This window comes from Bufo gargarizans, chromosome 2, assembly GCF_014858855.1.
Source record: "Bufo gargarizans isolate SCDJY-AF-19 chromosome 2, ASM1485885v1, whole genome shotgun sequence".
Lineage (NCBI taxonomy): Eukaryota > Metazoa > Chordata > Amphibia > Anura > Bufonidae > Bufo > Bufo gargarizans.
The window spans coordinates 280,882,781-280,909,616 of NC_058081.1; the positions used below are offsets into that span (position 1 = coordinate 280,882,781).

Below are 26,836 nucleotides of genomic sequence, written 5' to 3' on the forward strand. Positions count from 1 at the left end.
AGATCACCGTGTGACGCGCATTACACAAGTCTGGAATGGTGGCCCAAAAAAAGGTGACGAAGCCTCGACTTCAATATCGTGATAGGAAGCATCGGCTCAAGTTTGCAAAAAAGTACGAACAGTGGTCCGTAGAAAATTGGAAACGGGTGATTTGGAGTGATGAGGTGAAGGTCATTACACTGGGCTCTGATGGGTGCTAAGGGTTCTAGAAGAAACAAGGGAAAAGGGGGCTAATGGATCAAGAAATTGACGGAACTGTCAAGTTTGGTGGAGGAAGGCTGATGATATGGGGTTGTTTCACAGCCAAAGACATTGGATACTTCACCAGGATCGATGGTGGTCTCAATGCTAAGCTATATGTAAGTATCCTACTTGACGAGTTACTGAAAAGAAAAACCTAGTCTTCCAGCAGGACAACGATCCGAAGCATATGTTGAGATTGGCGAAGAAATGGTTCAATGAAAATTAAGTAGAGGTGCTGGATTGCCCCTCACAGTCCCCAGACCTCAACCCAATCAAACACGTGTGGGTAGAATTGAAGAAAAAGCTGTACCCAAGTAAGTCGACAAGTGCGCACCAACATTGGGAACATGTAGAGGAGACCTGGGAACAGATTTGAATCTGATCGAGAGCATGCCCAGAAAGATTCAGGCAGTATTGAATGCCAAAGGTGGATTTACAAAATACTAATAAAATAATAAAAATTTTAGGAGCAAAACAGTAACAATGCAGTTACATGACAAGAATCTGCATCATATGCTAAATAGTTTCAAGTCCAATTTATGTATGAGATAGCCAAGATGATTGTCCATAAAATGATGGTAGTCACACATTCGACGCTGTAGTGGATGGTGTGATATGGAGCCTGAAAGTCAGAAGTTCAAAACATTGTTACCCTTTTGCTCGTCAGTGTACACACACCCAATGAGCGATCGAAATGTCATTTGTGCAGGCAAGTCAACTTTATTTTCTGCAGTAACAATTATGAAGCGTCTATTCTTGTGACTCTGTATTGTGCCACTCATATGAATGAATTGTCAGCAGTCTGCAATAAAGTTGGGTTGTCTCTACACAGTCTGACACTATCCAGTCAGTGCTGACTGTTTAGGGACACTCCACCCAATAGGTAACACCCAGTTGGACCTAGTTCAGACTTCTAGCAATTCATTTATAAAGTAGTAGGAAAAATAGATGAATAGTACAACATAGAGTTATGCGAAAAGACGCTCCACAATTGTTATTTAATGGTTACAGCACCCGCTTACTAAAGCAGACATGTCAGAAGTGGGTACTATGCAATATTATTTTTCCTTGCTGCCCCCTCCTTTCTCCTTCCAAGATCACAGCTGATCCCTAGGGGTCTCAACTTATTTTTAGGAGAATTTTTAACAAAAAGTTTAAAAAGTAAGCAACCCCATTAATCTAAATGTAATTATGCTAATTTCATAAAAATATATGCCAGCACCGACTAATATGCACACACGGATTTCTCATTTATACACAGACTGCTTAGAAATATATTACAAAGTGCAAGCATGACCCTAGCGCCCTTTAATGCTTTTAGATTTTCATGGTGCAGACTTCAGCCTGAAGCTTTTTCCTGTGCCAGCAGGTTGTTGTGTTTGGCACATGGTGTAAATGAGTTTGGGTTCTGATTTTATTAACTTATATTTTTCCCAGGGTATTTTTCCTTCAAGTTACATACACCTCAAGAATGCTTCTGTGAAAAACAAAGGGTAGGTACTTATCTGCAGGTAATGTTTTCTGTATGTCTTGGGACTATATTTTTTCAGACGGCCCCATTCAGACGACCACATGACCGCCATGCTCCATTCATTTCTATGGGAGCTCCAAAAATAGCTGGCTCGACTATTTCCGTCACCCCATAGAAGTGAACGGAGCGATGGGCGTGCTTGCTATCCATTCATTAAAATGGGACTGCCGAAAATAGTCAAGCACGCCAACGGAAAGTCAGATTGTTGCCCTAGCCTGTGTATAGGTGTACTGATCACCTGCATGCTGGTTTTATTAACCCCCTTCCCCCCCATAAAAAAAGGACTTCTGTAAAAATCCTTGCCTACTACAGCACTGATTGGCTCATTCTGGCTGGCTGTCAGCCTGGGAGCCAATCGGAGGAAGCCCCCCCTACTTCTCAGGGTCATGTGAGAACCTTTCTTCTTCCTCCCGAGTGCTTTTTTCCCCGCCGACGTGTACACTGAAATGGCTATACGTTCCGTTTTAGTGTATTCATCCGAAACAAATCTGAAAGGATTCGGGTTAGTCTGCTGTCCAAAAAATACCAAAGTTTGGAGTGAACCCACTTGGAACCGATCCTTATTCCCATTCAATAGAGTCAATGGAGAATTTCTGCATGAAATTTGCAATGTTTCTGCTGTATAAATTGACTTGCTGCAGATTTTAAAATACATACATCATGTGCAGATCCCTGAAGAGTCGCTTAACATGTGGAAACCTGTGGTAAGCAGAATGAGGGCTAGTTGTTCCTTATCAGAATTCTCATTGGCTATGCTAATATATTTTTTTAATTTCTCAGCCATATAATACATCTTGTACTTACGTTCATAGTTACTTTGCTTTCACAGGCAATTTGAAATGGTCGTTCCTACTGAAGACTCTGTTATTACTGAAATGACCTCTACCTTAAGAGATTGGGGCACAATGTGGAAACAGCTTTACGTGGTAAGATAGTCTTTTTTTTTTCAGCAATGGACTGAGCTTTCAAATGGTTTGACAACATGGCAGCCTTCTTCCATGAACAATATCACCCTTTTGAATAGGCTGTAGTGGTAGTGCAGTTCGAGAGACTCAACCACATCATCTAAAAATACATGGATAATTCTGTTTACCGTTTCTGAAGGAAAGCAGCCATGTTCTCCACCACACAGCTATCACAATATCACACAGATGGGAAACTGTTTCCCCTTTAAAAATTGTAAACTATGTTAAAAGGGTTTCTCTAAGATGATCAAAAATCTTAGACAAGCCCTCCAAAAGTCCAAAATAAAAAACAATCATGTTGTACTCCTCTGTGGCGCTGGTTTGGTACTTTTTCTGCTGTTTGTTCACAACCTGCCGTGGTGACCGTCGATGTAAGGCACCTGACTGCTGCAGCCGATCACTCTCCTCAGTGGTCTAACGCAAAGGACAGGGATTGGCTGCCGCGGTATCTAATAACACCTGCATGTCACTGAGCATGTCACATTATCGGTGACATGCACAGTGATGTGCAGGTGTTTGGCATGGACTTCTGCAGCCAATCACTATCCTCAGTGGTCTAACGCTAAGAAAAGTGATTGGCTGCAGTGCTAACATGAACAAGCTGCAGGTCACAGTGATGTGCAGGTGTATGGCATGTGACTGCTGCAGCCAATCACTATCCTCAGTGGTCTAACGCTAAGAAAAGTGATTGGCTGCAGTGCTAACATGTACAAGCTACAGGTCACAGTGATGTGCAGGTGTATGGCATGTGACTGCTGCAGCCAATGACTATCCTCAGTGGTCTAACGCTAAGAAAAGTGATTGGCTGCAGTGCTAACATGTACAAGCTACAGGTCACAAGTGATGTGCAGGTGTATGGCATGTGACTGCTGCAGCCAATCACTATCCTCAGTGGTCTAACGCTAAGAAAAGTGGCTGCAGTGCTAACATGTACAAGCTACAGGTCACAGTGATGTGCAGGTGTATGGCATGTGACTGCTGCAGCCAATCACTATCCTCAGTGGTCTAACGCTAAGAAAAGTGATTGGCTGCAGTGCTAACATGTACAAGCTGCAGGTCACAGTGATGTGCAGGTGTATGGCATGTGACCGCTGCAGCCAATCACTATCCTCAGTGGTCTAACACTAAGGACAGTGATGTGCAGGTGTATGGCATGTGACTGCTGCAGCCAATCACTATCCCCAACATTCTAAGGCCCCATGCACACGGCCGTGGAACCGCGGCCTGGATCCCTCCTGAGAGCAGGAGCGCACGGCGTCACTGGTTGCTATGACGCCGTGCGCTCCCTGCTGCCGCCACAATACAGTAATACACTGGTATGATCTATACCAGTGTATTACTGTACTGTGCCGTGAAAACACGGCCGTGTGCATGGGGCCTAACACTAAGGACAGTGATATGCAGGTGTTGTGCATTGTCGCTGCAGCCAGTGTTGGTAACATGTACAGTGACATGCTGGTGCATGGCATGCAACTGCTGCAAGCATTCACTATCCTCAGTGATCTAATGCCATGTAGGATACACGTTTATATCAAGAAAAACAACCCCAGTCCTTATGAAAATGTTATTGGAGTCTGTGACCTTGTTTCTCAGCCCATTTCCAAAACTGTATATCCCTGACACAGCATTTTGAGCCAATGCACTCGTCATAGTGAGTTGTCAGGTTAGCAGTAGTGGGAGTCTCTGAACATAGCTATGCTGCGGAGTGCTGCAGTCGTTTTGGTTGGGAAACGTGTGGTTATCCAAGCTGATGAACCCCACTGAAGTGACATTCTGACATGTGTCTGTGACATGTTGAATGGATATCTGATTGACTATTTCATCTCTATTGAAAGCATTAAAGTTTGGACAGAAATAAAGGTGAAACATTTCAAGATTTGACAGAATTTGAGTAAATGAAGTTTTTCTGTCTTACACTGCAGAAAAATGAAGGTGATCTCTTTCACCGCCTGGGCCACATAATGAATGAGATTCTTGATCTGCGCAGACAAGTGCTAGTGGGACATCTGACTCATGATCGCATGAAGGATGTGAAGCGACACATAACAGCCCGTCTGGACTGGGGAAATGAGTGGGTAACAGATAATCATCTCTGCCTTTCACATGCACAGACGCCATCTCTTTTTCCATAAATGCTAGATAGTTTCACATTACTAACTAGAGGCCGACGAGTGTTGAGTCCATAGTCATAGCCGCTTATAAATGTACTTTTTACTCCTGACATTAGGCGTAATGTGATCAGCCTTCTAAATCCAATCTTAGTCTCTCTTTACAGGAACACTAAAAACGGGGAATAAGAAATATCTCAGCATTTCCTCCTTTTTATATCCCCCTTTCTCTTAACACAATTTTGTCTCATATTACAGTAAAAAACGAGAAATTTATAAGGAAATCTTTTTTTTTTTTTTTTTCTGTGTCCTTTGAGATCAGTCATGTATTCCTCTTCAAAAGATTGTTAAAGGGATTGTCCGGTTTCCAATAATGATGACCTATCCTGAGGCTAGACATTCAAATAGGAGTTGATGGCAGCATATCCATTCAGAGATTCTTTATTGATAGTTAGTCCATGAAAATATGTTCTAAAAAGCAGCAATGTTTCGACTACTATGTAGTCTTTGTCAAGCATATTCTAAAGTGCTCACCCCAAGATATTTATAAGGCATCCAGTACCATCCACAATATCGCTGAACCAATCAACCCAAGTGATTGTCAATCATCCGTCCCAGATTTGAAAGGTCACCAATAACAGATCACCACTACGTGTTAATCAGTGTGGTTTACATACATTACATCCCATAGTGGACCCCCTACCTCATGCACCATTATCCAGCTTGGCGTCTCATAATTCTCTTTGCGCATGCTCGACGTAACTCTCCCTCCCCCGTAATCTGCAATCGGGTCATGTGATCTACACATGACCACCTAACTCATCATTTGCTGGAAAACCGCCGCATTGGTATATAACTAACGCCCAAAGCCTAAACAGTTACACGCCTTCATGATCTAAGCAGATCATGTAATCAAACTCCGATCATATGATCCCATCTCCCGCTTAATATTCGCCACAATCACCTCCATCTCGCTTGGGTAAATCTACATGGCGTCACGTAACCATGGGGATACAGACACTCCCCCTCTTCATAACTAATTGTATGCCACCGATCGCATAATCAATTCTGCTAAATAAATCCAGCCAGGATGAGCACTCTAATTCGGGAATGTCATATTCAATAATAATTTAAAGATCACCAATTGTATCAATTCGTGCATGATAGGGGTCCAGCTTTGATCACTTCCCACCTATAGGAATCAAACACAATAGAAAATTATTACATAAAAAAACGGGTTAAAAACAACTTCATACTTATGGCCTAAAATAACTATACTGACAAAGATATCCTACTCCATACAACTTACATTGAATTCTATAATTAAGTCATTTGGCTGTAATGATCACAGTATAAAGATCCATTTCAAATTTTTTCCCCTCAAGATCAACTCCCTGTCACCTCCTCTCCTCAATGTTCCCACAGAGTCAATCAACCTGAATCTTAATTGATTTATCAAGTGGCCACAATCGATGACATGTTTCGCTACAGACCTGTCCAACATCCTCTTCCTTATAGTACCTTTGTTTATTAATACGTTCTCTGATCTTTATCGTAGTTTCTCCAAAGTAGATTAAACTGCAGGGACATTGGATCATATAAATCACATCCTTCGATCTACAGGTGTAGTACCCATTCACCTTATATCTATGTCCTGTATAGGGATGTACAAAAGTATCCCCTTTAACCATATTGCCACTACCTAAACACGGAAAATTGCCTTTCTTACACGGATCAAGGTATCCTTGTCTATCCACTTGCGTACCACCTCTATCTGTTTTAACCAAACAATCTCTTAAATTGGCGTTCCTCTTATAGGCCATAAGTGGGGGTACTTCAAATTATTTTATTGTGGGCAACCCTCTGTGTAAAATATGCCACTCCTTCCTCAATATATTCGCAATCCTACCACTATGGCTGCCAAATGGGGAAACAAATGGTATCCTCTGTATCCCATTTGGTTTTAGATGTGAAATGTAATGTGGATTCTCTTTCTGACCTCACGATCCTATTGTGTGTTCTCTGCAGTAATCTGCGTGGATAACCTCTATTGACAAATTTCTGACAAATCTCATCAATTCTTTTGCAAAACTTCTGTTCATCGGAGACCACTCCTCTAACCCTAAGTAGTTGACTCCATGGGAGCGATTCAACCATCCTGAGAGGGTGATTGCTATCAAACCTCAACGGGTTGTTCCTATTTGTGGGATTTTTATATAGATCTGTTTGGATCTGATCATCCTCTACATATACCTTAAAATCCAAAATCTGTAATTCATTTTCCGACATAGTTATAGTAAATTGTATTCCAGGTATACCATTGTTCAGGTGTAAATAAAAACAATCCAATTCTTCCCTTGTGCCTGTCCAAATAAAATAAAAAATGTCATCGATGTAGTGCCACCAGCACAGGATCATCTCCATGAATGTAGATCGGTACACTAGCCTGTCCTCCACTACGGCCATATAGATGATCGCACAAGTAAGGGCCACATTTGACCCAATTGCCTTATCCCGCTTCGGTTGGTAAAAGGTGTCGCCAAAGAGGAAATAATTCCTCTTCAGAACCACCTCCAAAAGTTGGAGGGCGAACATTGCACCCAATGGAGAGAAACCTGTGCTGGCAAGCGCCCCACCGATCGACCTCAAACCATCATCATGTTCAATTGACGTATACAATGAGACCATGGACGAGAGAATAACGAGGCGCAATGTGAAGAATTAGAACAACTGATGGTGAATATCTCTTCTGTTGACCTCACTAATGATCATATTAATGTATTGAGTCGAGGACTTTCCTTTTGCCCATCGTTACCAAGTGATTGGTTTGACATAGAATTAGTTACAGGACATTATAATACAAAAAGGTTTTCTTTTGGTTTCTTTGTATACATCAATTGAACATGAAGATGGTTTAAGGTCGATCGGTGGGGCGCTTGCCAGCACAGGTTTCTCTCCGTTGGGTGCAAAGTTTGTCCTCCAACTGCCTCCACTTCAAAGAGGTGATCGGCTTGGGTGCCAGGTCTCGGGCCCTCGCTGATCAGATATTGATGACCTATCCTGGGGATAGGTCATCCATATACACAGGCTGCACAAACCATTTTAAAACAAATTCTGATTTCTTATTTGAGTTGCTTACTCTATTAACTATACACATTTTCTATTGTTATTTGTGGCTTTGTTACACTTAGGCCTCATGCACACAACCGTTGTTAGGGTCCGCAAACGGCGGCTCGGATTAGACCCATTTACTTCAATGGGGCCGCAAAAGATGCGGACAGCACTCTGTGTGCTGTCCACATTCCGTGGCTCCATTTCACGGCCCCGCAAAAAAAATATAACATGTCTTATTCTTGTCCGCGCTTTGCGGACAAGAATAGGCATTTATATTGTCTGCGCCCGTTCCGTTTCGCAAATTGCGGAAGGCAACACGGGCGGCTTCCGTTTTTTGCGGATCTGCGGTTTGTGGACCGCAAAAAACGGCACGGCCGTGTGCTTGAGGCCTTACAAGCATTATGGCATTTTAACAGATTCTTGTAATAACTTTGTGTGTTTGAAAATGTAAGTCTTGAGAGTTCGGCAGCCCTAAGCTCACTGGAGATTTTGATACAGCGTTGGACTAGATGAACCATATTGCATTGCAGTAGAAAAGGGAGCTTACCATCTGGTAAATGAATGCCCCATTAATCCAATTATTTCTGCTGCAGCACAGAATAAGTGCGTACAGAGGCATCTTTTATTTTTTTCTCAGCACTCAACATCGAAATAGATATTTCTGCATGCTACTAGCAAACTGTAACATTTCAACTTGTTATATTTTGCTACAGGGTTAGATCATTTACGTTTTTGTAGAGATGCATTTATTATTACTATATACTAAAGTGGGTCTTTTACAGGGACACAAGTTCACTTAAAGAGATTTTCCCATTAGGACAGCGCTATTAGACGGGGAACCGTTGTTTAGAACTATACTAGGTTAGCCAGAATGGGAAATTGCTGCGGGAGACATGCTGGCGTGCTGGCAACTTCACTAATCATGGATGTGCCCGCAGCAGAATTATCAGTGATCAGCTCATCATAGGGAAAAATGAGCGGCAAGTTTAGTTTTTTTCTCATAAAAGAATACCTTTAAAGTGAACCTGTCATTAGGGTTTAGGCCCCCATATGCCACCACTCTGGTCCCACAAGGCCAGGTGCATCATCACAAGCCACTTCCAGGTCCTTCTGACATATGTGCCCGTAAAACAAGATACATTGGCCTTGGCTTTCTCTGCATGTGCTAGGTGCATCTGGAGTTCAATCAAGCCAAGAAGGTGACCAGCTAGCATGACTTTTCCAGCCTCCCCCATGACTCCCGGAACACATTAGAATATGGCAATCAAACTTATTTTTCTAAAGTCATCATTGTGAGGATTTCACTGTCCTGGATACCAAGCTGTTGGCAGTTTGAGGGGATAAAATCTGATGACTGGATACCTTTTTAATGATAAATGTGTCAACTGAGCCACATTTCAAGTTTTGCTGCTTATCCACCTGGTTAGTTGTTACACCTCTTCTTGTAAGGATATTTCTCCTTAGCTGCACTAAATATACAGCAGTTTAAATGGCCATCCATAGGAGTGTTATCCCACTGGCCATTGGAATCCAATGCATATGCAAAACATGTTCATCTTGCACATGTACAATCTACAAAGAACATGCTAATCAGTTAGATATGAAGTGGTGTATCAAACACAAACTAGAAGTTGGAGAAGTAACATGCATGTAAGAATATTGAAAAAACCAAAGGGGTCATTTATTAAGACCGGCGTTTTAGACCCTGTGCTTGCGGTGTATGCGCCAAGGTATGTAGAGGTGCCGGCCTCTACATAACTTCAGCACATCCACAGCCAGTCTAAATCTACGCCAGCTTCCTTGCCGGTAGGCCTGCACGAAATATTGCCAAAGCAATTGTATCGCGATAATCGACGATTGCGATATGGCAATTTGGCCAACCCAAAAATGCTGCGATTACCTACAGTGATACACGGCCGCCACACAGCACAGTCGGCGGGTGTATCAACAGAGGGAGGAGGGGCTGGGGACCGGCATCTGGATTAGGAATGACAGCGGGGACATGTGCAGTCCCTGTATTCTAATGCACCGGCCCCGCTCACTGTTGTAAAATCTTATCTAACCTGTACGCATTGTTAAAATATAATAATCATGTGTAATCCAGCTGTATTACTTACAACTAAATTCCGTAGCAGAGAGGAGGAGGAAGGAGGCAGGCTGGGAGGGCGGGCGGTACGTCACTCATTACATCATGCACCTGCACCGTCCACTTTATGAATGAAGCAGACGGCGCGGACGCGTGACGTAATGAGTGACGTGTAGTCCTCCCAGCCTGCCGCCTCCCTCCTCTCTGCTACGGAATTTAGTTGTAAGTAATACAGCTGGATTACACATGATTATTATATCTTAACAAGGCCTACAGGTTAGATAAGATTATACAACAGTGAGCAGGGCCGATGCATTAGAATACAGGGCCTGCACTGGTCCCTGCTGTCATTCCTAATCCAGATGCTGGCCCCCAGCCCCTGTATTCGGGGTCATTTACACTGCAGGGACACTGTTATGTGGGTGATCTGTGGATGGCACATAGCATAAGATGCTATATATGTATCCTCCACAGATTCCCCCCCCCCCCTAGCAGTGTCATCCACACATCCCCCTCCCATAGCAGTGTCGTCCACAGATCCCCCCCCCCCCATAGCAGTGTCATCCACAGATCCCCCCCCATAGCAGTGTCATCCACACATCCCCCCCTTAGCAGTGTCATCCACAGATTCCCCCCCCCCTTAGCAGTGTCATCCACAGATCCCCTCATAGCAGTGTCATCCACAGATCCCCTCATAGCAGTGTCATCCACAGATCCCCCCATAGCAGTGTCATCCACAGACCCCCCCCATAGCAGTGCCATCTACAGACCCCCTCCCATAACAGTGCCATCCACAGATCCCCCCCCCCCCCATAACAGTGCCATTCACAGACCCCCCCGCCCCCATAACAGTGTCATTGACAGACCACCATTAGTTCAAAACATTTTTTTTTTCTCATTTTCCTCCTCAAAAACTTCGGTGCATCTTATGGGCCGGTGCGTCTTATAGGGCGAAAAATATGGTATATTACCTTATATTGCTGCTGCTGACTATTTGTTCAGTGTTCGGAAAACCTTATTTTAATGAACACATGTTCTTATATCTTTTCTATTTTATGTATCTGTTCTGTGCAGTGCTATTAAGATAATTTTGCAGTAATGGAAATATGTTATTTACTTTAGTAAAAAGATGTTTTATTTTGAAAAACACTGTGCATTTCAGTTCTTGAGTTGAGCATAACTACATTTCAGCATTATCAGTAATTAGTGTGTGCTTTTGCCTTGAAAATCCAAGCAAATAGACTTCTAGCACAATTCCAATTCCCTTAAAATATTGCATTGCGTATCGTTATCACAATTTTTAGGGTCCTAATCGCAATCGCACAAATTTCCCATATATCGTGCAGCCCTACTTGCCGGCATAGTATTAGAACATTTTCTACGTCTCAAACAGGCGTAGAAAACCCCACCCGCTTTTTTAGACCAGGTAAATGCCAGAAAACTGGTGTATATTAGTTAGTAAATGACCCCCTTAAAATCCTATCTTATTGAATCCTAATAAGCCCCAATATTATAATCATGGATGTTGACGTATTGCACGTTGCTTATACTGCATTTGAAGGCTCAGCTGCAGTGGGATTAGTTTAGGGATATCCTATCGATGGGCTTGCTCTAAAAAGGGATATTTTCAACAGTGCCGAGACGATTGTATTTAGGCAAGGTCTAAACCGTGTGTTGGCAAAATACCTGTCAGCTTTCTGTATTTTGTCATAGGAGATCAATCTATCGTGATAATAGGATTCACTTCTTGTTTATTAATGCAATGTGCACAGATGGAAATGCAGCGATTATCTTTACCCTTGAACTGTATAGATTTGGTTTCCAGGGCTCATACTGTGCTGTTGCTTGGTTTAATACTGCTTCCCCTAGGTTTCATTATGGATTATTAATGGGAATGTTGCAAAATGAATATCAATCTAAAGAATATTCTTTTACATGAAATGGAAAGTGCCAAATTGGCTGTAATACTACTGAGCTTTCCAAGCTAATTACTGCAGCTTTTAGTTGTCATTTGGATTGGCAACAATTAGCACAGTTGTATTCTATGTATTCCACAGAAACAATGTGGATTATTAATTTATTACAAAGTCAGTTATTGTATAAATTGAGTTTGTAGAAATTTGAGATCATTCATTGGTACCTAAGAGACAGTAATTCTTATATAAAGGACAGAATTACCAAAAAGTGGCATTTCACACGCCAGTCTTATTAAAAAGCTTGCTGTAAGATGTAACCAATTTATTAAGAGGCACAGACCTTTTTATGAATTTGTCACATCTGTGAGGGATAAAACCTACAGCAGATGGGAGCTGGTGAAGATCTCGGTTTTAAAGAGACTGCAATGCCCATATGAATGGGAAGGGTTGAGATGTGAGAGGTCAAGCAGGTGTAACTACAGCTCAGCCCTTCCTATTCACTTCAGTGGGATGGCTCCTTCCTGTTCAAGTGAACTAGAGAAGAGAGCGCTGCGTTCTCTTCCAACAGCTGATCTGCAGGGCACCAGCATTTGGGCCCCTGCTGATCTGGTATTGATGACCTATCCTGAAGCTAGGTAATCAGTATAAAAAAATAAAAATTCAGACAACCCCTTTCATTTGTCTTCTGCCATAAATTACAGTAAATGTGTTGGGTTGTTTCCCTCAGCTAAACTCCACCCTCTTTTAAAGGTGTGTGTGTGTGTGTGTGTGTGTGTATATGTGTGTGTGTGTGTGTGTATATATATATATATATATATATATATATATACACAGGGAGTGCAGAATTATTAGGCAAGTTGTATTTTTGAGGATTAATTTTATTATTGAACAACAACCATGTTCTCAATGAACCCAAAAAAATCATTAATATCAAAGCTGAATATTTTTGGAAGTAGTTTTTAGTTTGTTTTTAGTTTTAGCTATTTTAGGGGGATATCTGTGTGTGCAGGTGACTATTACTGTACATAATTATTAGGCAACTTAACAAAAAACAAATATATACCCATTTCAATTATTTATTTTTACCAGTGAAACCAATATAACATCTCAACATTCACAAATATACATTTCTGACATTCAAAAACAAAACAAAAAACAAATCAGTGACCAATATAGCCACCTTTCTTTGCAAGGACACTCAAAAGCCTGCCATCCATGGATTCTGTCAGTGTTTTGATCTGTTCACCATCAAAATTGCGTGCAGCAGCAACCACAGCCTCCCAGACACTGTTCAGAGAGGTGTACTGTTTTCCCTCCTTGTAAATCTCACATTTGATGATGGACCACAGGTTCTCAATGGGGTTCAGATCAGGTGAACAAGGAGGCCATGTCATTAGATTTTCTTCTTTTATACCCTTTCTTGCCAGCCACGCTGTGGAGTACTTGGACGCGTGTGATGGAGCATTGTCCTGCATGAAAATCATGTTTTTCTTACCTTGCAGACTTCTTCCTGTACCACTGCTTTAAGAAGGTGTCTTCCAGAAACTGGCAGTATGACTGGGAGTTGAGCTTGACTCCATCCTCAACCCAAAAAGGCCCCACAAGCTCATCTTTGATGATAGCCCAAACCAGTACTCCACCTCCACCTTGCTGGCGTCTGAGTCGGACTGGAGCTCTCTGCCCTTTACCAATCCAGCCATCTGGCCCATCAAGACTCACTCTCATTTCATCAGTCCATAAAACCTTAGAAAAATCAGTCTTGAGATATTTCTTGGCCCAGTCTTGACGTTTCAGCTTGTGTGTCTTGTTCAGTGGTGGTCGTCTTTCAGCCTTTCTTACCTTGGCCATGTCTCTGAGTATTGCACACCTTGTGCTTTTGGGCACTCCAGTGATGTTGCAGCTCTGAAATATGGCCAAACTGGTGGCAAGTGGCATCTTGGCAGCTGCACGCTTGACTTTTCTCAGTTCATGGGCAGTTATTTTGCGCCTTGGTTTTTCCACACGCTTCTTGCGACCCTATTGACTATTTTGAATGAAACGCTTGATTGTTCGATGATCACGCTTCAGAAGCTTTGCAATTTTAAGAGTGCTGCATCCCTCTGCAAGATATCTCACTATTTTTGACTTTTCTGAGCCTGTCAAGTCCTTCTTTTGACCCATTTTGCCAAAGGAAAGGAAGTTGCCTAATAATTATGCACACCTGATATAGGGTGTTGATGTCATTAGACCACACCCCTTCTCATTACAGAGATGCACATCACCTAATATGCTTAATTGGTAGTAGGCTTTCGAGCCTATACAGCTTGGAGTAAGACAACATGCATAAAGAGGATGATGTGGTCAAAATACTCATTTGCCTAATAATTCTGCATGTAGTGTATATACACACACACCTAAAGAATTATTAGGAACACCATACTAATACGGTGTTGGACCCCCTTTTGCCTTCAGAGCTGCTTTAATTCTATGTGCCATTGATTCAACAAGGTGCTGATAGCATTCTTTAGAAATGTTGGCCCATATTGATAGGATAGCATCTTGCAGTTGATGGAGATTTGAGGGATGCACATCCAGGGCACGAAGCTCCCGTTTCACCACATCCCAAAGATGCTCTATTGGGTTAAGATCTGGTGACTGTGGGGGCCATTTTAGTACAGTGAACTCATCGTCATGTTCAAGAAACCAATTTGAAATGATTCGAGCTTTGTGACATGATGCATTATCCTGCTGGAAGTAGCCATCAGAGGATGGGCAAATGGTGGTCATGAAGGGATGGACATGGTCAAAAACAATGCTCAGGTAGCCCGTGGCATTTAAACGATGGCCAATTGGCACTAAGGGGCCTAAAGTGTGCCCAGAAAGCATCCGCCACACCATTACACCACCACCACCAGCCTGCACAGTGGTAACAAGGCATGATGGATACATGTTCTCATTCTGTTTACGCCAAATTCGGACTCTACCATTTGAATGTCTCAACAGAAATCGAGACTCATCAGACCAGGCAACATTTTTCCAGTCTTCAACAGTCCAATTTTGGTGAGCTTGTGCAAATTGTAGCCTTTTTTTTCTATTTGTAGTGGAGATGAGTGGTACCCGGTGGGGTCTTCTGCTGTTGTAGCCCACCTTTCTTTCCCATTCTGACATTCAGTTTGGAGTTCAGGAGATTGTCTTGACCACGACCACAACCCTACATGCATTGAAGCAACTGCCATGTAATTCGTTGACTAGATAATCGCATTAATGAGAAATAGAACAGGTGTTCCTAATAATTCTTTAGGTGAGTGTGTAAATACAGTACAGACCAAAAGTTTGGACACACCTTCTCATTCAAAGAGTTTTCTTTATTTTCATGACTATGAAAATTGTAGATTCACACTGAAGGCATCAAAACTATGAATTAACACATGTGGGATTATATACATAACAAAAAAGTGTGAAACAACTGAAAATATGTCAAATTCTAGGTTCTTCAAAGTAGCCACCTTTTGCTTTGATTACTGCGTTGCACACTCTTGGCATTCTCTTGATGAGCTTCAAGAGGTAGTCACCTGAAATGGTTTTCACTTCACAGGTGTGCCCTGTCAGGTTTAATAAGTAGGATTGCTTGCCTTATAAATGGGGTTGGGACCATCAGTTGCGTTGTGGAGAAGTCAGGTGGATACACAGCTGATAGTCCTACTGAATAGACTGTTAGAATTTGTATTATGGCAAGAAAAAAGCAGCTAAGTAAAGAAAAACGAGTGTCCAGCATTACTTTAAGAAATTAAGGTCAGTCAGTCCGAAAAATTGGGAAAACTTTGAAAGTGTCCCCAAGTGCAGTCACAAAAACCATCAAGCGCTACAAAGAAACTGGCTCACATGCGGACCGCCCCAGGAAAGGAAGACCAAGAGTCACCTCTGCTGCGGAGGATAAGTTCATCCAAGTCACCAGCCTCAGAAATCACAGGTTTAACAGCAGCTCAGATTAGAGACCAGGTCAATGCCACACAGAGTTCTAGCAGCAGACACATCTCTAGAACAACTGTTAAGAGGAGACTGTGTGAATCAGGCCTTCATGGTAGAATATCTGCTAGGAAACCACTGCTAAGGACAGGCAACAAGCAGAAGAGACTTGTTTGGGCTAAAGAACACAAGGAATGGACATTAGACCAGTGGAAATCTGTGCTTTGGTCTGATGAGTCCAAATTTGAGATCTTTGGTTCCAACCACCGTGTCTTTGTGTGACGCAGAAAAGGTGTACGGATGGACTCTACATGCCTGGTTCCCACCGTGAAGCATGGAGGAGGAGGTGTGATGGTGTGGGGCTGCTTTGCTGGTGACACTGTTGGGGATTTATTTAAAATTGAAGGCATACTGAACCAGCATGGCTACCACAGCATCTTGCAGCGGCATGCTATTCCATCCGGTTTGCGTTTAGTTGGACCATCATTTATTTTTCAACAGGACCATGACCCCAAACACACCTCCAGGCTGTGTAAGGGCTATTTGACCATGAAGGAGAGTGATGGGGTGTTGCGCCAGATGACCTGGCCTCCACAGTCACCGGACCTGAACCCAATCGAGATGGTTTGGGGTGAGCTGGACCACAGAGTGAAGGCAAAAGGGCCAACAAGTGCTAAGCATCTCTGGGAACTCCTTCAAGACTGTTGGAAGACCATTTCAGATGACTACCTCTTGAAGCTCATCAAGAGAATGCCAAGAGTGTGCAAAGCATTAATCAAAGAAAAAGGTGGCTACTTTGAACAACCTAGAATATGACATATTTTCAGTTGTTTCACACTTTTTTGTTATGTATATAATTCCACATGTGTTAATTCATAGTTTTGATGCCTTCATTGTGAATGTACAATTTTCATAGTCATGAAAATAAAGAAAACTCTTTGAATGAGAAGATGTGTCCAAACTACTGTGTGTGTGTGTGTGTGTGTATGTGTATATATATATATATATATATGTGTGTGTGTATATATATGTGTGTATATATATATATATATATATATATATATATAATGGAGCAAAAATCGGACTGCACTCCAGAACTTTTCTTCAGTAAAATAGTGTGTTTTTATTCACCCATATGGTGCAAAGAGCGACGTTTCGGCTCAAGCCTTAAGAAAGGCTCATGTTTGAGCCGAAACATCGCTCTTTACCACCATATGGGTGAATAAAAACACACTATTTTACAGAAGAAACGTTTTGGAGTGCAGTCCGATTTTTGCTCTGTATAAGTAGGTAAGCACCTGTTACCATACTTGGACTTTGCACCCGTCTTTTTCCTTCATACTTTCTTTGGGTGGTGCTGCCAGTGGTTTTCTTTGCTATATATATATATATATATATATATATATATATATATATATTTATGTGCTGTAAAAAAATGAAAGAGAAATCATTTCAGAACTTTTTCCACCTTTAATATGACCTATAAACTGTACCACTCAATTGAAAAACAAGCTGAAAACAAAGCAAAAATAATGTGGTTGCATACGTTTGCACACCCTTATAACTGGGGATGTAGCGGTGTTCAGAATTAAGCAATCGCATTCAAAATCATGTTCAATAGGAGTCAGCATACATCTGCCATCATTTAAAGTGCCTCTGATTAACCCCAAATAAAGTTCAGCTGCTCTAGTTGTTCTTTCCTAAAATTTTCTTAGTCGCATCCCACAGCAAAAGCCAAGGTCCACAGAGAGCTTCCAAAGTATCAGAGGGATCTCATTGTTAAAAGGTATTAGACAGGAGAAAGTTACAAAAGAATTTCCAAGGCATTAGATATACCATGGAACACAGTGAAGACAGTCATCATCAAGTGGAGCAAATATGGCACAACAGTGACATTACCAAGGACTGGACGTCCCTCCAAAAATGATGAAAAGACGAGAAGAAAACTGGTCTGGGAGGCTACCAAGAGGCCTACAGCAACATTAAAGGAACTGCAGGCATATCTGGCAAGTACTGGCTGTTTGGTACATGTGACAACAATCTCCCGTATTCTTCATATGTATGGGCTATATGGGGTAGAGTGGCAAGACGAAAGCCTTTTTTATGAAGAAAAACATCCAAGCCAGGCTACATTTTGCAAAAACACATCTGAAGTCTACCAAAAGCATGTAGGAAAAGGTGTTATGGTCTGATGAAACCAAGGTTGAACTTTTTGTCCATAATTCCAAAAGATATGTTTGGCCCAAAAACACTGCACATCGCCAAAAGAACACCATTCCAACAGTGAAGCATGGTGGTGGCAGCATCATGTTTTGGGGATGTTTTTCTTTAGCTGGAACTGGGGCCTTAGTTAAGCTAGAGGGAATTATGAACAGTTCCAAATACTAGTTAATATTGGCACAAAACCTTCAGGCTTCTGCTAGAAAGCTGAACATGAAGATGAACTTCATCTTTCAGCATGACAACGACCCAAAGCATACATCCAAATCAACAAAGGAATGGCTTCACCAGAATTAATTAAAGTTAAAGATTAAAGTTTTGGAATGGCCCAGCCAGAACCCAGACCTGAATCCGATTGAAAATCTTTGGGGTGATCTGAAGAGGGCTGTGCACAGGAGATGCCCTCGCAATCTGACAGATTTGGAGTGTTTTTGCAAAGAAGAGTGGGCAAATCTTGCCAAGTCAAAATGTGCCATGCTGATAGACTCGTACCCAAAAAGACTGAGTGCTGTAATAAAATCAAACGGTGCTTCATCAAAGTAGTAGTTTAAGGGTGTGCACACTTATGCAACCATATTATTTTATTTTTATATTTTACCTTCTCTCTACCTAAAAGATTTCAGTTTGTTTTTCAATAGAGTTATACAGTTTATAGGTCACATTAAAGGTGGAAAAAGTTCTGAAATGTTTTATATTTGTCTCATTTTTTACATCGCAGAAACCTGACATTTTAACAGGGGTGTGTGGACTTTTTTTATATCAACTGTGTATCTCTCGTAGCATTGCATTCTTCTACGCAGGCAGAAAACTGGTTTAGCTGCACTGTCTTAAGCCATCTTAGGCCATTTTCACACTGTCAGTATTTAGTTTGTATTTTGTGTCGGTATTTGCAAGTCAAAACCAGGAGGGGAGCTTACAGAAAAAAAGTATAATGAAAAAGATTTTTGCTACTTCTACTAATGAGAGAGCAATATGCTCAAACTATTGTGTATTCCTGGAGGTCATGGTGCCATAGGAGCTCTGTAAACAAGGCATAGGGCCTCATTTATCAAAACCGTTGTTTGTTGTCCAGTCATTGTTACCGTATGACAGTGAGGCCTCACTGGACTGTGATAGGTGGCCTGCTGACAGGTCCTGTTTTTACATGTAACTGTGTGTGTAGATTTCTTTAGCAATCTGATGCCTAGATACCATTTGCATTCTTAAAAGAAATTGCATTCGTAACTCTTTAATGACCATGCTGTTTTAGGCCTTAATGACAAAGGTTTTTTTTTTTTTTTAATAGTCACATTCTAAAAGCTTTAACTTTTTTTTTTTTTTTCTATCAATGTCACTGTGTATGAGGGTTTGTTTTTTTGCGGGACAAGTTCCAGAGCAACAACAATACCACCATTGAGTTTTAACTTTATAAATTTTGCATTGTTCATATTTCAGCCTAAAAAACATGATCACTTTTTCGCTGGGTCATTACGATAATAGTAATATCAAATGTATGTAGTTTTGTTTTTTTACATTTTACTACTTTTGCAGAGTAAAATCCATAATAAAAAATGTTTTGGCATTACCATATCCCTAGATCGATAACGTTTATTTTCCTTTCTATTGAGCTGTATGAGGGCTTGATTTTCCCAGGATGACTTGTACTTTTCAGTGGTATCATTTTGGGCTGCATAACACTTTTTTTTTAATGGCTTTTTATTTTATTTTTGGGGGGACAAATAAGCCAAAAAACTGCAATTCTGTCAGTTATATTTTGTATTTTACTTGTATTTTTTTATTTTAACATAACCTTTTTATTTAACTTTTTAATAACTATTTATTAGTCCTTCAAGGGGACTTTAAGAGGTGATCTTTTGATCGCTTCTATAATACATTGCAACTTATGCAATACAGTATATCATTCTGTCAGTGCTATACTGACATCTACCAGCAAGCTGTGCCAGAGGGTGGCAGCCTGCTAAGATGCACAGCAGGCACGACTGGAGCCTTTATTAGGGTCCAGCCTTCTGTGCACAGACATCGGCTCCCCACAATCTCTTTCTTCGGAGGCTGATGGGGTAAACACTTAGATGCTGCAATCACTATTGACTGCAGCATCCAAAGCGGTTAAACGACCTGATCATCGGTTCTGTCTGTCCAGGCGTTGCAGAAGGAGCTCTGCTCTTGTGAGAGCAAATCCCCCACTCTCCGCTGCATGTGAGATCTGTGCAGTGCTTAGACTTGGTCACTGTACGAGAGATAAAAGAAGTACTCTCAAAAAAATATTTCTTCTTTATCCAACTAGAAAGGAAGATAATGATAATTATAGTGGAGGTAAACTTTTTACCGGTGACCATATTTGTACGTTATCCATTCCCTTCTCGTCCTCCATTGTGTCAAGTAACCAACACACTGTCAGTGTAAGACTATATATATTTCTAAACATCTACTGTAAGGAGGAATTAGAGTATTAAATGTATGAAATTTTAAATGTTCTCTTTACTGCAGCAATCTCACTTATGAAGACCCCCCTCAGATATGCTTTCAGGGCATCCCATACTATATTGATGTTAGCAGAGGGGCGATTCACCTCCCAAAAGGAGGATATCAATGATTTAGTGGGCTGAAGATTATCCATAATAGAAAACCAATATGGATTCAGCTTAAATCCTAGCCCCCTATTGTCCTTGTTCTTCCCAGTGCAAACCTCAACCAGTACGGGTGAGTGGTCCGAGATTGTTCTTACCCCATATCGTATCTTACGGATGTTGCTCAGATTATTCTCATTAGTAAATGCTAAATCAATTCTAGACATTGCTCTACCGCCCCTGCTAACACAAGAATATACTCGCTTACCTCCGCCAAGATGTTCCCATATATCCACCAGTCCAACCTCCTGGCAGAATTGTGGCAGCGGGGAAGTACATAAATTCCTCGCGCGTTCTGCATCTAATGTGAATCTATCTTTATTGGGGTCCATTACTGCATTAAAGTCCCCCATCAGAACTAGCCGGCATTCTGATCTCCCTTAAAAAAAAGGGTTAGCTGGACCAGTGGATACATTGAGAAAGGCGGAGGTATATAAAAGAAAGCAAGGATGTAACTATGGCCATGCAGCTTACCATGCAGAAAGATAAATCTGCCCTGGTCATCTATATAGGATTCGATAAGGGTAAAGTCCACAGAATTATGAATCAGAACTGAGACGCCCCTAGAGGAGCTACTAAAAGTAGAGTGATAAGATTGAGAATACCATCCCGTTGTCAAGCGGGACACGGTTTCTTTAGTAAGATGGGTTTCTACCATACAAATAATTGCTGGAAGATATCTTTTAAGTGCATCCATAATAGCTTGCCTTTTGACCCTTTCCCCAAGCCCTCTGATATTCCAAGTTACAATTCTAGTGGGCATCCTTCACTGTAGCAAGAAAAAGACAGAAAAACAAAAGAAAAAAGGAAAAAAAAAAACACAAAAAAAAAAGCCACACAACCCCAAACCTGCAAGGTGGGTTCCCCCCTCCCCACTCCCCTCTCCATTGATCCGCCCGATCTAGTCAGGAGGAACTGGCCAAGGCGGTTGTATGCACAACTGAGCGATTTACCGGTCAACCTACTGAGCATAACAGGGAGGAGATGCAGAAGGCCAGCTGCTCCTTGGATAAATACATAACAGAGAAAGCAAATCATAGAGTATTCTTCAAGTAGGCTGGACGCCCTGGTAGGTTGTTAGCTAGGATAATTACACAACAAGACAAGAAAAATCAATCTATTGTCTCGATCCGCAATACAGCGGGGGAAATTATAACAGATCCAGAAGGAATTAGGGACACCTTTCTACAATATTTTATTCAGATATACAGTCCCTCTTCTGGCTTGCCACCCGACCTGGCGACGCGGTTCCTGGAAAGGATCTCACTCCCCATTTTAAACGAAGCCCAAATAGAATATCTGGAAGAGGAGTTATCCCTTTCGGAACTCCAGGAGGCTTTGGGATCTGTCTCGGGGAATTCGTCGCCAGGGATGGATGGCCTTCCATATGAGGTTTACCGCAAGTACAGCGATGTGATTCTCCCTCAGCTGTTAGAGGTCTTTTCTCAGGCAATACAGGCAGGGAGCTTACCATGCACTATGATGGAGGCTCTTATTGTTTTAATTCCTAAAAAGGATAAGGACCCGATAGAAATGAGCTCCTATAGACCAATCTCGCTACTAAACACAGACGCCAAGTTACTATCTAAAGTTTTGGCCAGGAGGCTTTCACGGGTTATATCCACTATTATCCACCCAGACCAAAATGGCTTTATGCCAAAAAGGGGCACCCATCATAATTTGCATAGGCTATTTATGAATATTCAGTCCCCGGGGCGTGGTGCCCGCTCCATCCTGACGCTGGATGCCACCAAAGCCTTTGACAGGGTGGAGTGGACTTTTCTCTGGGAGGTGATGAAAAAAATGGGCTTTGGCCCTAGATTTATGGCGATGGTTCAGTTATTATATAGTTCCCCAGCTGCTAGGATCAGGATTAATGATACGATCACAGAGAGCTTCACCCTAGGAAGAGGCACCCGTCAAGGCTGTCCTCTCTCCCCCCTTCTCTTCAATATTTATATTGAACTCTTAGCAGCCAGTATAAGGCAGGATTTGCAGGTGGCCGGCTTTGGTATAATGGGGAAGCACGACCGTGTATCTCTCTACGCAGATGACATCTTGGTCTTTCTTCAGCAAACAGAAACCACTCTCCCTCGCATAATGGATTTGGTTGGTTTTTTTTTCTGCTCCGTCTGGCCTGGAGATCAATTGGGAGAAGACTGTTCTCCTCCCTATAGACGAGCTGCGAGGTGATTGGGATAACCAGTTAACAGTCTCTGAATCAATAAAGTACCTGGGGATTTCAGTCTCTGCCAAACCTCAGGAATATCCACAACTTAACTTGATTCCCCTGCTGATAAAGCTGAGGGCTAAAATCAAGATATGGCAAAAAATTCTGCATACAATAAAAATGGTAGTACTGCCCCAGGTTCTTTATGTCCTGCGCAACTCGCCTGTATGGATTGCAGATAAGTATTTTAGACTGATAGAGCGGATGCTTAACGACCTACTATGGGGGAGGAAGCGTGTTAGATTGAAGGCGCTCTACTTCTCCATGCCTTATAACCAGGGAGGCCTTAACCTCCCCTATTTTAGGGGTTACTTTATGGCCTCTCAACTCTGCCTTTTTAATGACTGGGAAAATAGCCATTTCTGCAATAAAGTGGTGAAAGACTCAGGCTTTACGGATTTCTTTACTGTATTGGAGTCCGACTACCTATCAAATATACAGACCGGGTATACACTTTTCTGCAGAATGGCTACAAAGACCTGGCGGGTCATTAGGAGTTGGTGTGGAGTTAAGGCATCACTTATTTGCACCCCATTGTGGCATAATCCAAAGCTTGTGAATTTAAGGGACCTGAATTGTTGCCAGTATTGGAGGACTAAGAAGGTTCAGTATTTACATCAGGTGGTTAGTAGTGGACAAATTCTGTCCTCGATGGAATTAGGGCACAGGGCAAATTTGGGTGCGGTGGCCTGGTACGCATATTTCCAATTGAGGTCTGCACTTTCTAGCACTCTGAATAGCCACCTTCTTTTTATAGACACTCCTGAATTCTTACACGATTTTATTATTAAGAAAGCTGCCACGAAAATCAAAATATCACATTGTTATAGACACTTAATGAAACATTTTTTTCTGGGTCTTCTTTCTCCAGGACAGAAGTCCTGGTCTTTGTTACTTTCAGAGGTGGGTCCCCCAGATTGGGAGAACATAGGGGAAAGTTTAAAATATGTTTCACATAATTTTAATCACACTGTTGTACAATTTAACATTTTGCACAAAATATATGTGACACCTATGTGGCTATATAGAAGAGGACTTAGAGCCTCCTCTGATTGCCCACGTTGTGGCGACTCCGAGGCAGACCACTTACACCTGTTTTGGGATTGCCCAATGGTGGGTAGTTACTGGAGATCGGTCCAGACCACCTTGGCTTGTAAACTTAACATTGTTGTTCCTCTGTCTCCCAGGATATGGGTCTTGGGAGACTTATCGGAGGTTAACTATCAGCCCATAAAACGTCAATTATTGATTAAGGTTATGTTCTTGGCTAGGCTTCTTGTCGCTAGACTATGGTTTAGCTCCTCCGCTCCAGACTGCAGCAACTGGCTGGCTCTGGTCGAGAAAGTGAAAAGCTATGAGAGGATTCTGCACAAACAAAGAGGATCTTATCTAAAATGGGGTAAACTGTGGGAAGAGTGGGACATGGTTTAATTAATTCGGAACTTTCCTTTTTTATTATATATACCCCTTTTTTTTTTTTTTTTTTTTTTTTTTTCTTCCTGCAAGGTTGGGAGGGGGGGATAGGTGGGGTGGGTCGGGGATGATCTCAGATTTTATAATATTACAAATGTTATGTGGATATGTATTTTTGCATTATAAATAAAATATGGAAATTTAAAAATGTATGAAATTTTATCAGACGTAGTGTATAGATCAAATTAATGTTATTAGAATACCAGTTTTTAATAGTTTTCCATATTTTGTAGGCAGTTGGGTCTAGACTTGGTTCCAAGGAAAGAGTTTGCTATGGTAGATCCAGAAGAAATCAGTGTTACTGAATTATACAGACTAGTAAGTATGACAATGGTCCAGTTTTTAAATATAATACCATGCAATGACAGATAAAATTGATGTGTAATTTGTAAATATAAAAATGACCACTATTTAATTTATGAAAATTATGGTAGTACTTTTAGTAAGTTTGCCACACAAAAAACACTTTTTAGTTTGAAATGTAAATATTATGTATAGCAAATACAGTATAAAGTGAATCTGATTGTGGTGTTTCAATTTCAAGGAATGATTGTTCATTGTCTCCATCCTGTAGAGAAATGTTTGTTCTGTAGTGTTATTCCAATGTTTTGATATATAAATGAATATAGTTACTTGGTGATATTTTAGAGGTGTTGAAAGAGTTGTTTGAGCTTAAAGGGAACCTGTCACCTTTACTATGCTACCCTCACTGAGCGTTTCTAAATGTTTGTGTTACCCTAAACATATAAATTACACTTTTAATTTAATTTGCAGGCAAATTCAATAAGTATTATGCATTTTTGTACTTCCCGACTTTTATGCAAATTAACATAAGAGTCATATCTTACTTGTGCGACCAGAGAAGAGTCATATTTTCAAGCTCTGACTCATCTCAGGTTAATTTGCATATGTATCAAATCGTGTTTTTTTTTACGCAATAAAAGCACACAGAGCTATGGGGACTGGATATTGCGGATGTGCTAGCGGCCATCTAGCTACCCATGTCCTCAGCTCTATACACAAAATCCCGGTGACAGGTTCCCTTTAAATATCTATTATATGCCACCAATGTGTGGTCATTGGGGACCCAACCAATGTGAGCCCTATGTATTCCAAAAATAAAGGGGCCCTAGCACTTGGGAGAGCATTCTGGCCTCTTCAGATTTATTTTATTTTTTTATAAATCATTTTTATTGATTTTGAAAAGAAACATCCAACCGTAGACAGATAAAGAATGTATAGAGATAACCGTACACAAAGAATCATCTGGATAGATCAACGTCTACAGAACTTCAAATACCTTAGCAACCCCAAGACAGTAAGATCTCAGTGGGATTCTACCAGACATATACAGTATGTCTTGAACATTTTATATATACACATTCAGGGCATGTGAGTCATATATTATTAATGTGGTAGAATCCCACTGAGATCTTCATACTTTTTTAATGAATGAAGTCATAGATCATGATCTAACAGACAGACAGTCCTTCACAATAATGCAGGTGTGTGTGTGTGTGTATGTATGTATGTATATGTATATATATATATATATATATATATATATTATTTTTTGTTTCAGATGGAGCACAGGCACAGAAAAAAAGATACTCCAGTGCCAGCAAGCAGCCACCACCTATTTGTGCAGATGAAGAGCTTAATGTGTTCAAATCTGGGAGAGGAACTAGAAGTGATATTCTCACTTTATGACAGCAAAGAAAATCGACCAATTAGGTAAAGAGGTTAAAAACTATTGGATGCCTGATATTTAGCAGTAGTTTGTCCTGGCTGTCTTGACATTTTCCATGCGTGCTATATAGTTAATGTCACTTGATATTCTGAAATAGTGTCCTTTGAGTAACTTAAAAAAATTCCCATTGAAACTGTACACCTACTGTATCAAATGTACAGTTAGTTGTAGATGTATTGTATGGACATTTTGGCAGTCATCCCATGAGATATGATTTATTGCAGTTAATTCCGTGGGCTTTAAAAAGAACCCGTCACGGTGAAATACAGTGCAATCTGCAGGCAGCATGTTTTCGGACAGGAGAAGCTGAGCACACTATATAGTTTTATGGGAAAAGATTCAGCAAAACTTCGTAATTTATTCATTTGTTTTATGCCTCGGAGTAGTGTGGCCAGTCATGCAGAGTTAGCTGACTCTGATGCATTTACTGAATCTTTTCCCACAAAACCATATATCAATCTGCTCAGCGCCTCCTGCTCTATAACATGATGTCCTGCAGTTTGCACTGCATTTCACGGTGACAGGTTCCCTTTAAAAAGTAAATCTCCACCATGAAGCCAGCTATTCAGTCTGAGTAATGGGCTCCCAAACATGGAGTCTGCCCTTGTGAAACCCAAACTTCTTAATG

General features: G+C 41.3%; 1 protein-coding gene across 2 annotated transcripts in view; it reads left to right on the forward strand.

Annotated features, from left to right (window-relative positions):
* Nucleotides 1–26,836, forward strand: part of DOCK4 (dedicator of cytokinesis 4) — a 346,430-nt gene that overhangs the window by 113,667 nt on the left and 205,927 nt on the right. For both annotated transcript variants that reach the window (XM_044280322.1, XM_044280323.1), the window contains exons 4-8: nucleotides 1,681–1,736; nucleotides 2,604–2,700; nucleotides 4,662–4,810; nucleotides 24,692–24,776; nucleotides 26,041–26,192. In XM_044280322.1, the coding sequence (XP_044136257.1) occupies nucleotides 1,681–1,736; nucleotides 2,604–2,700; nucleotides 4,662–4,810; nucleotides 24,692–24,776; nucleotides 26,041–26,192 (539 nt within the window). The remainder of the gene's footprint in view (nucleotides 1–1,680; nucleotides 1,737–2,603; nucleotides 2,701–4,661; nucleotides 4,811–24,691; nucleotides 24,777–26,040; nucleotides 26,193–26,836) is intronic.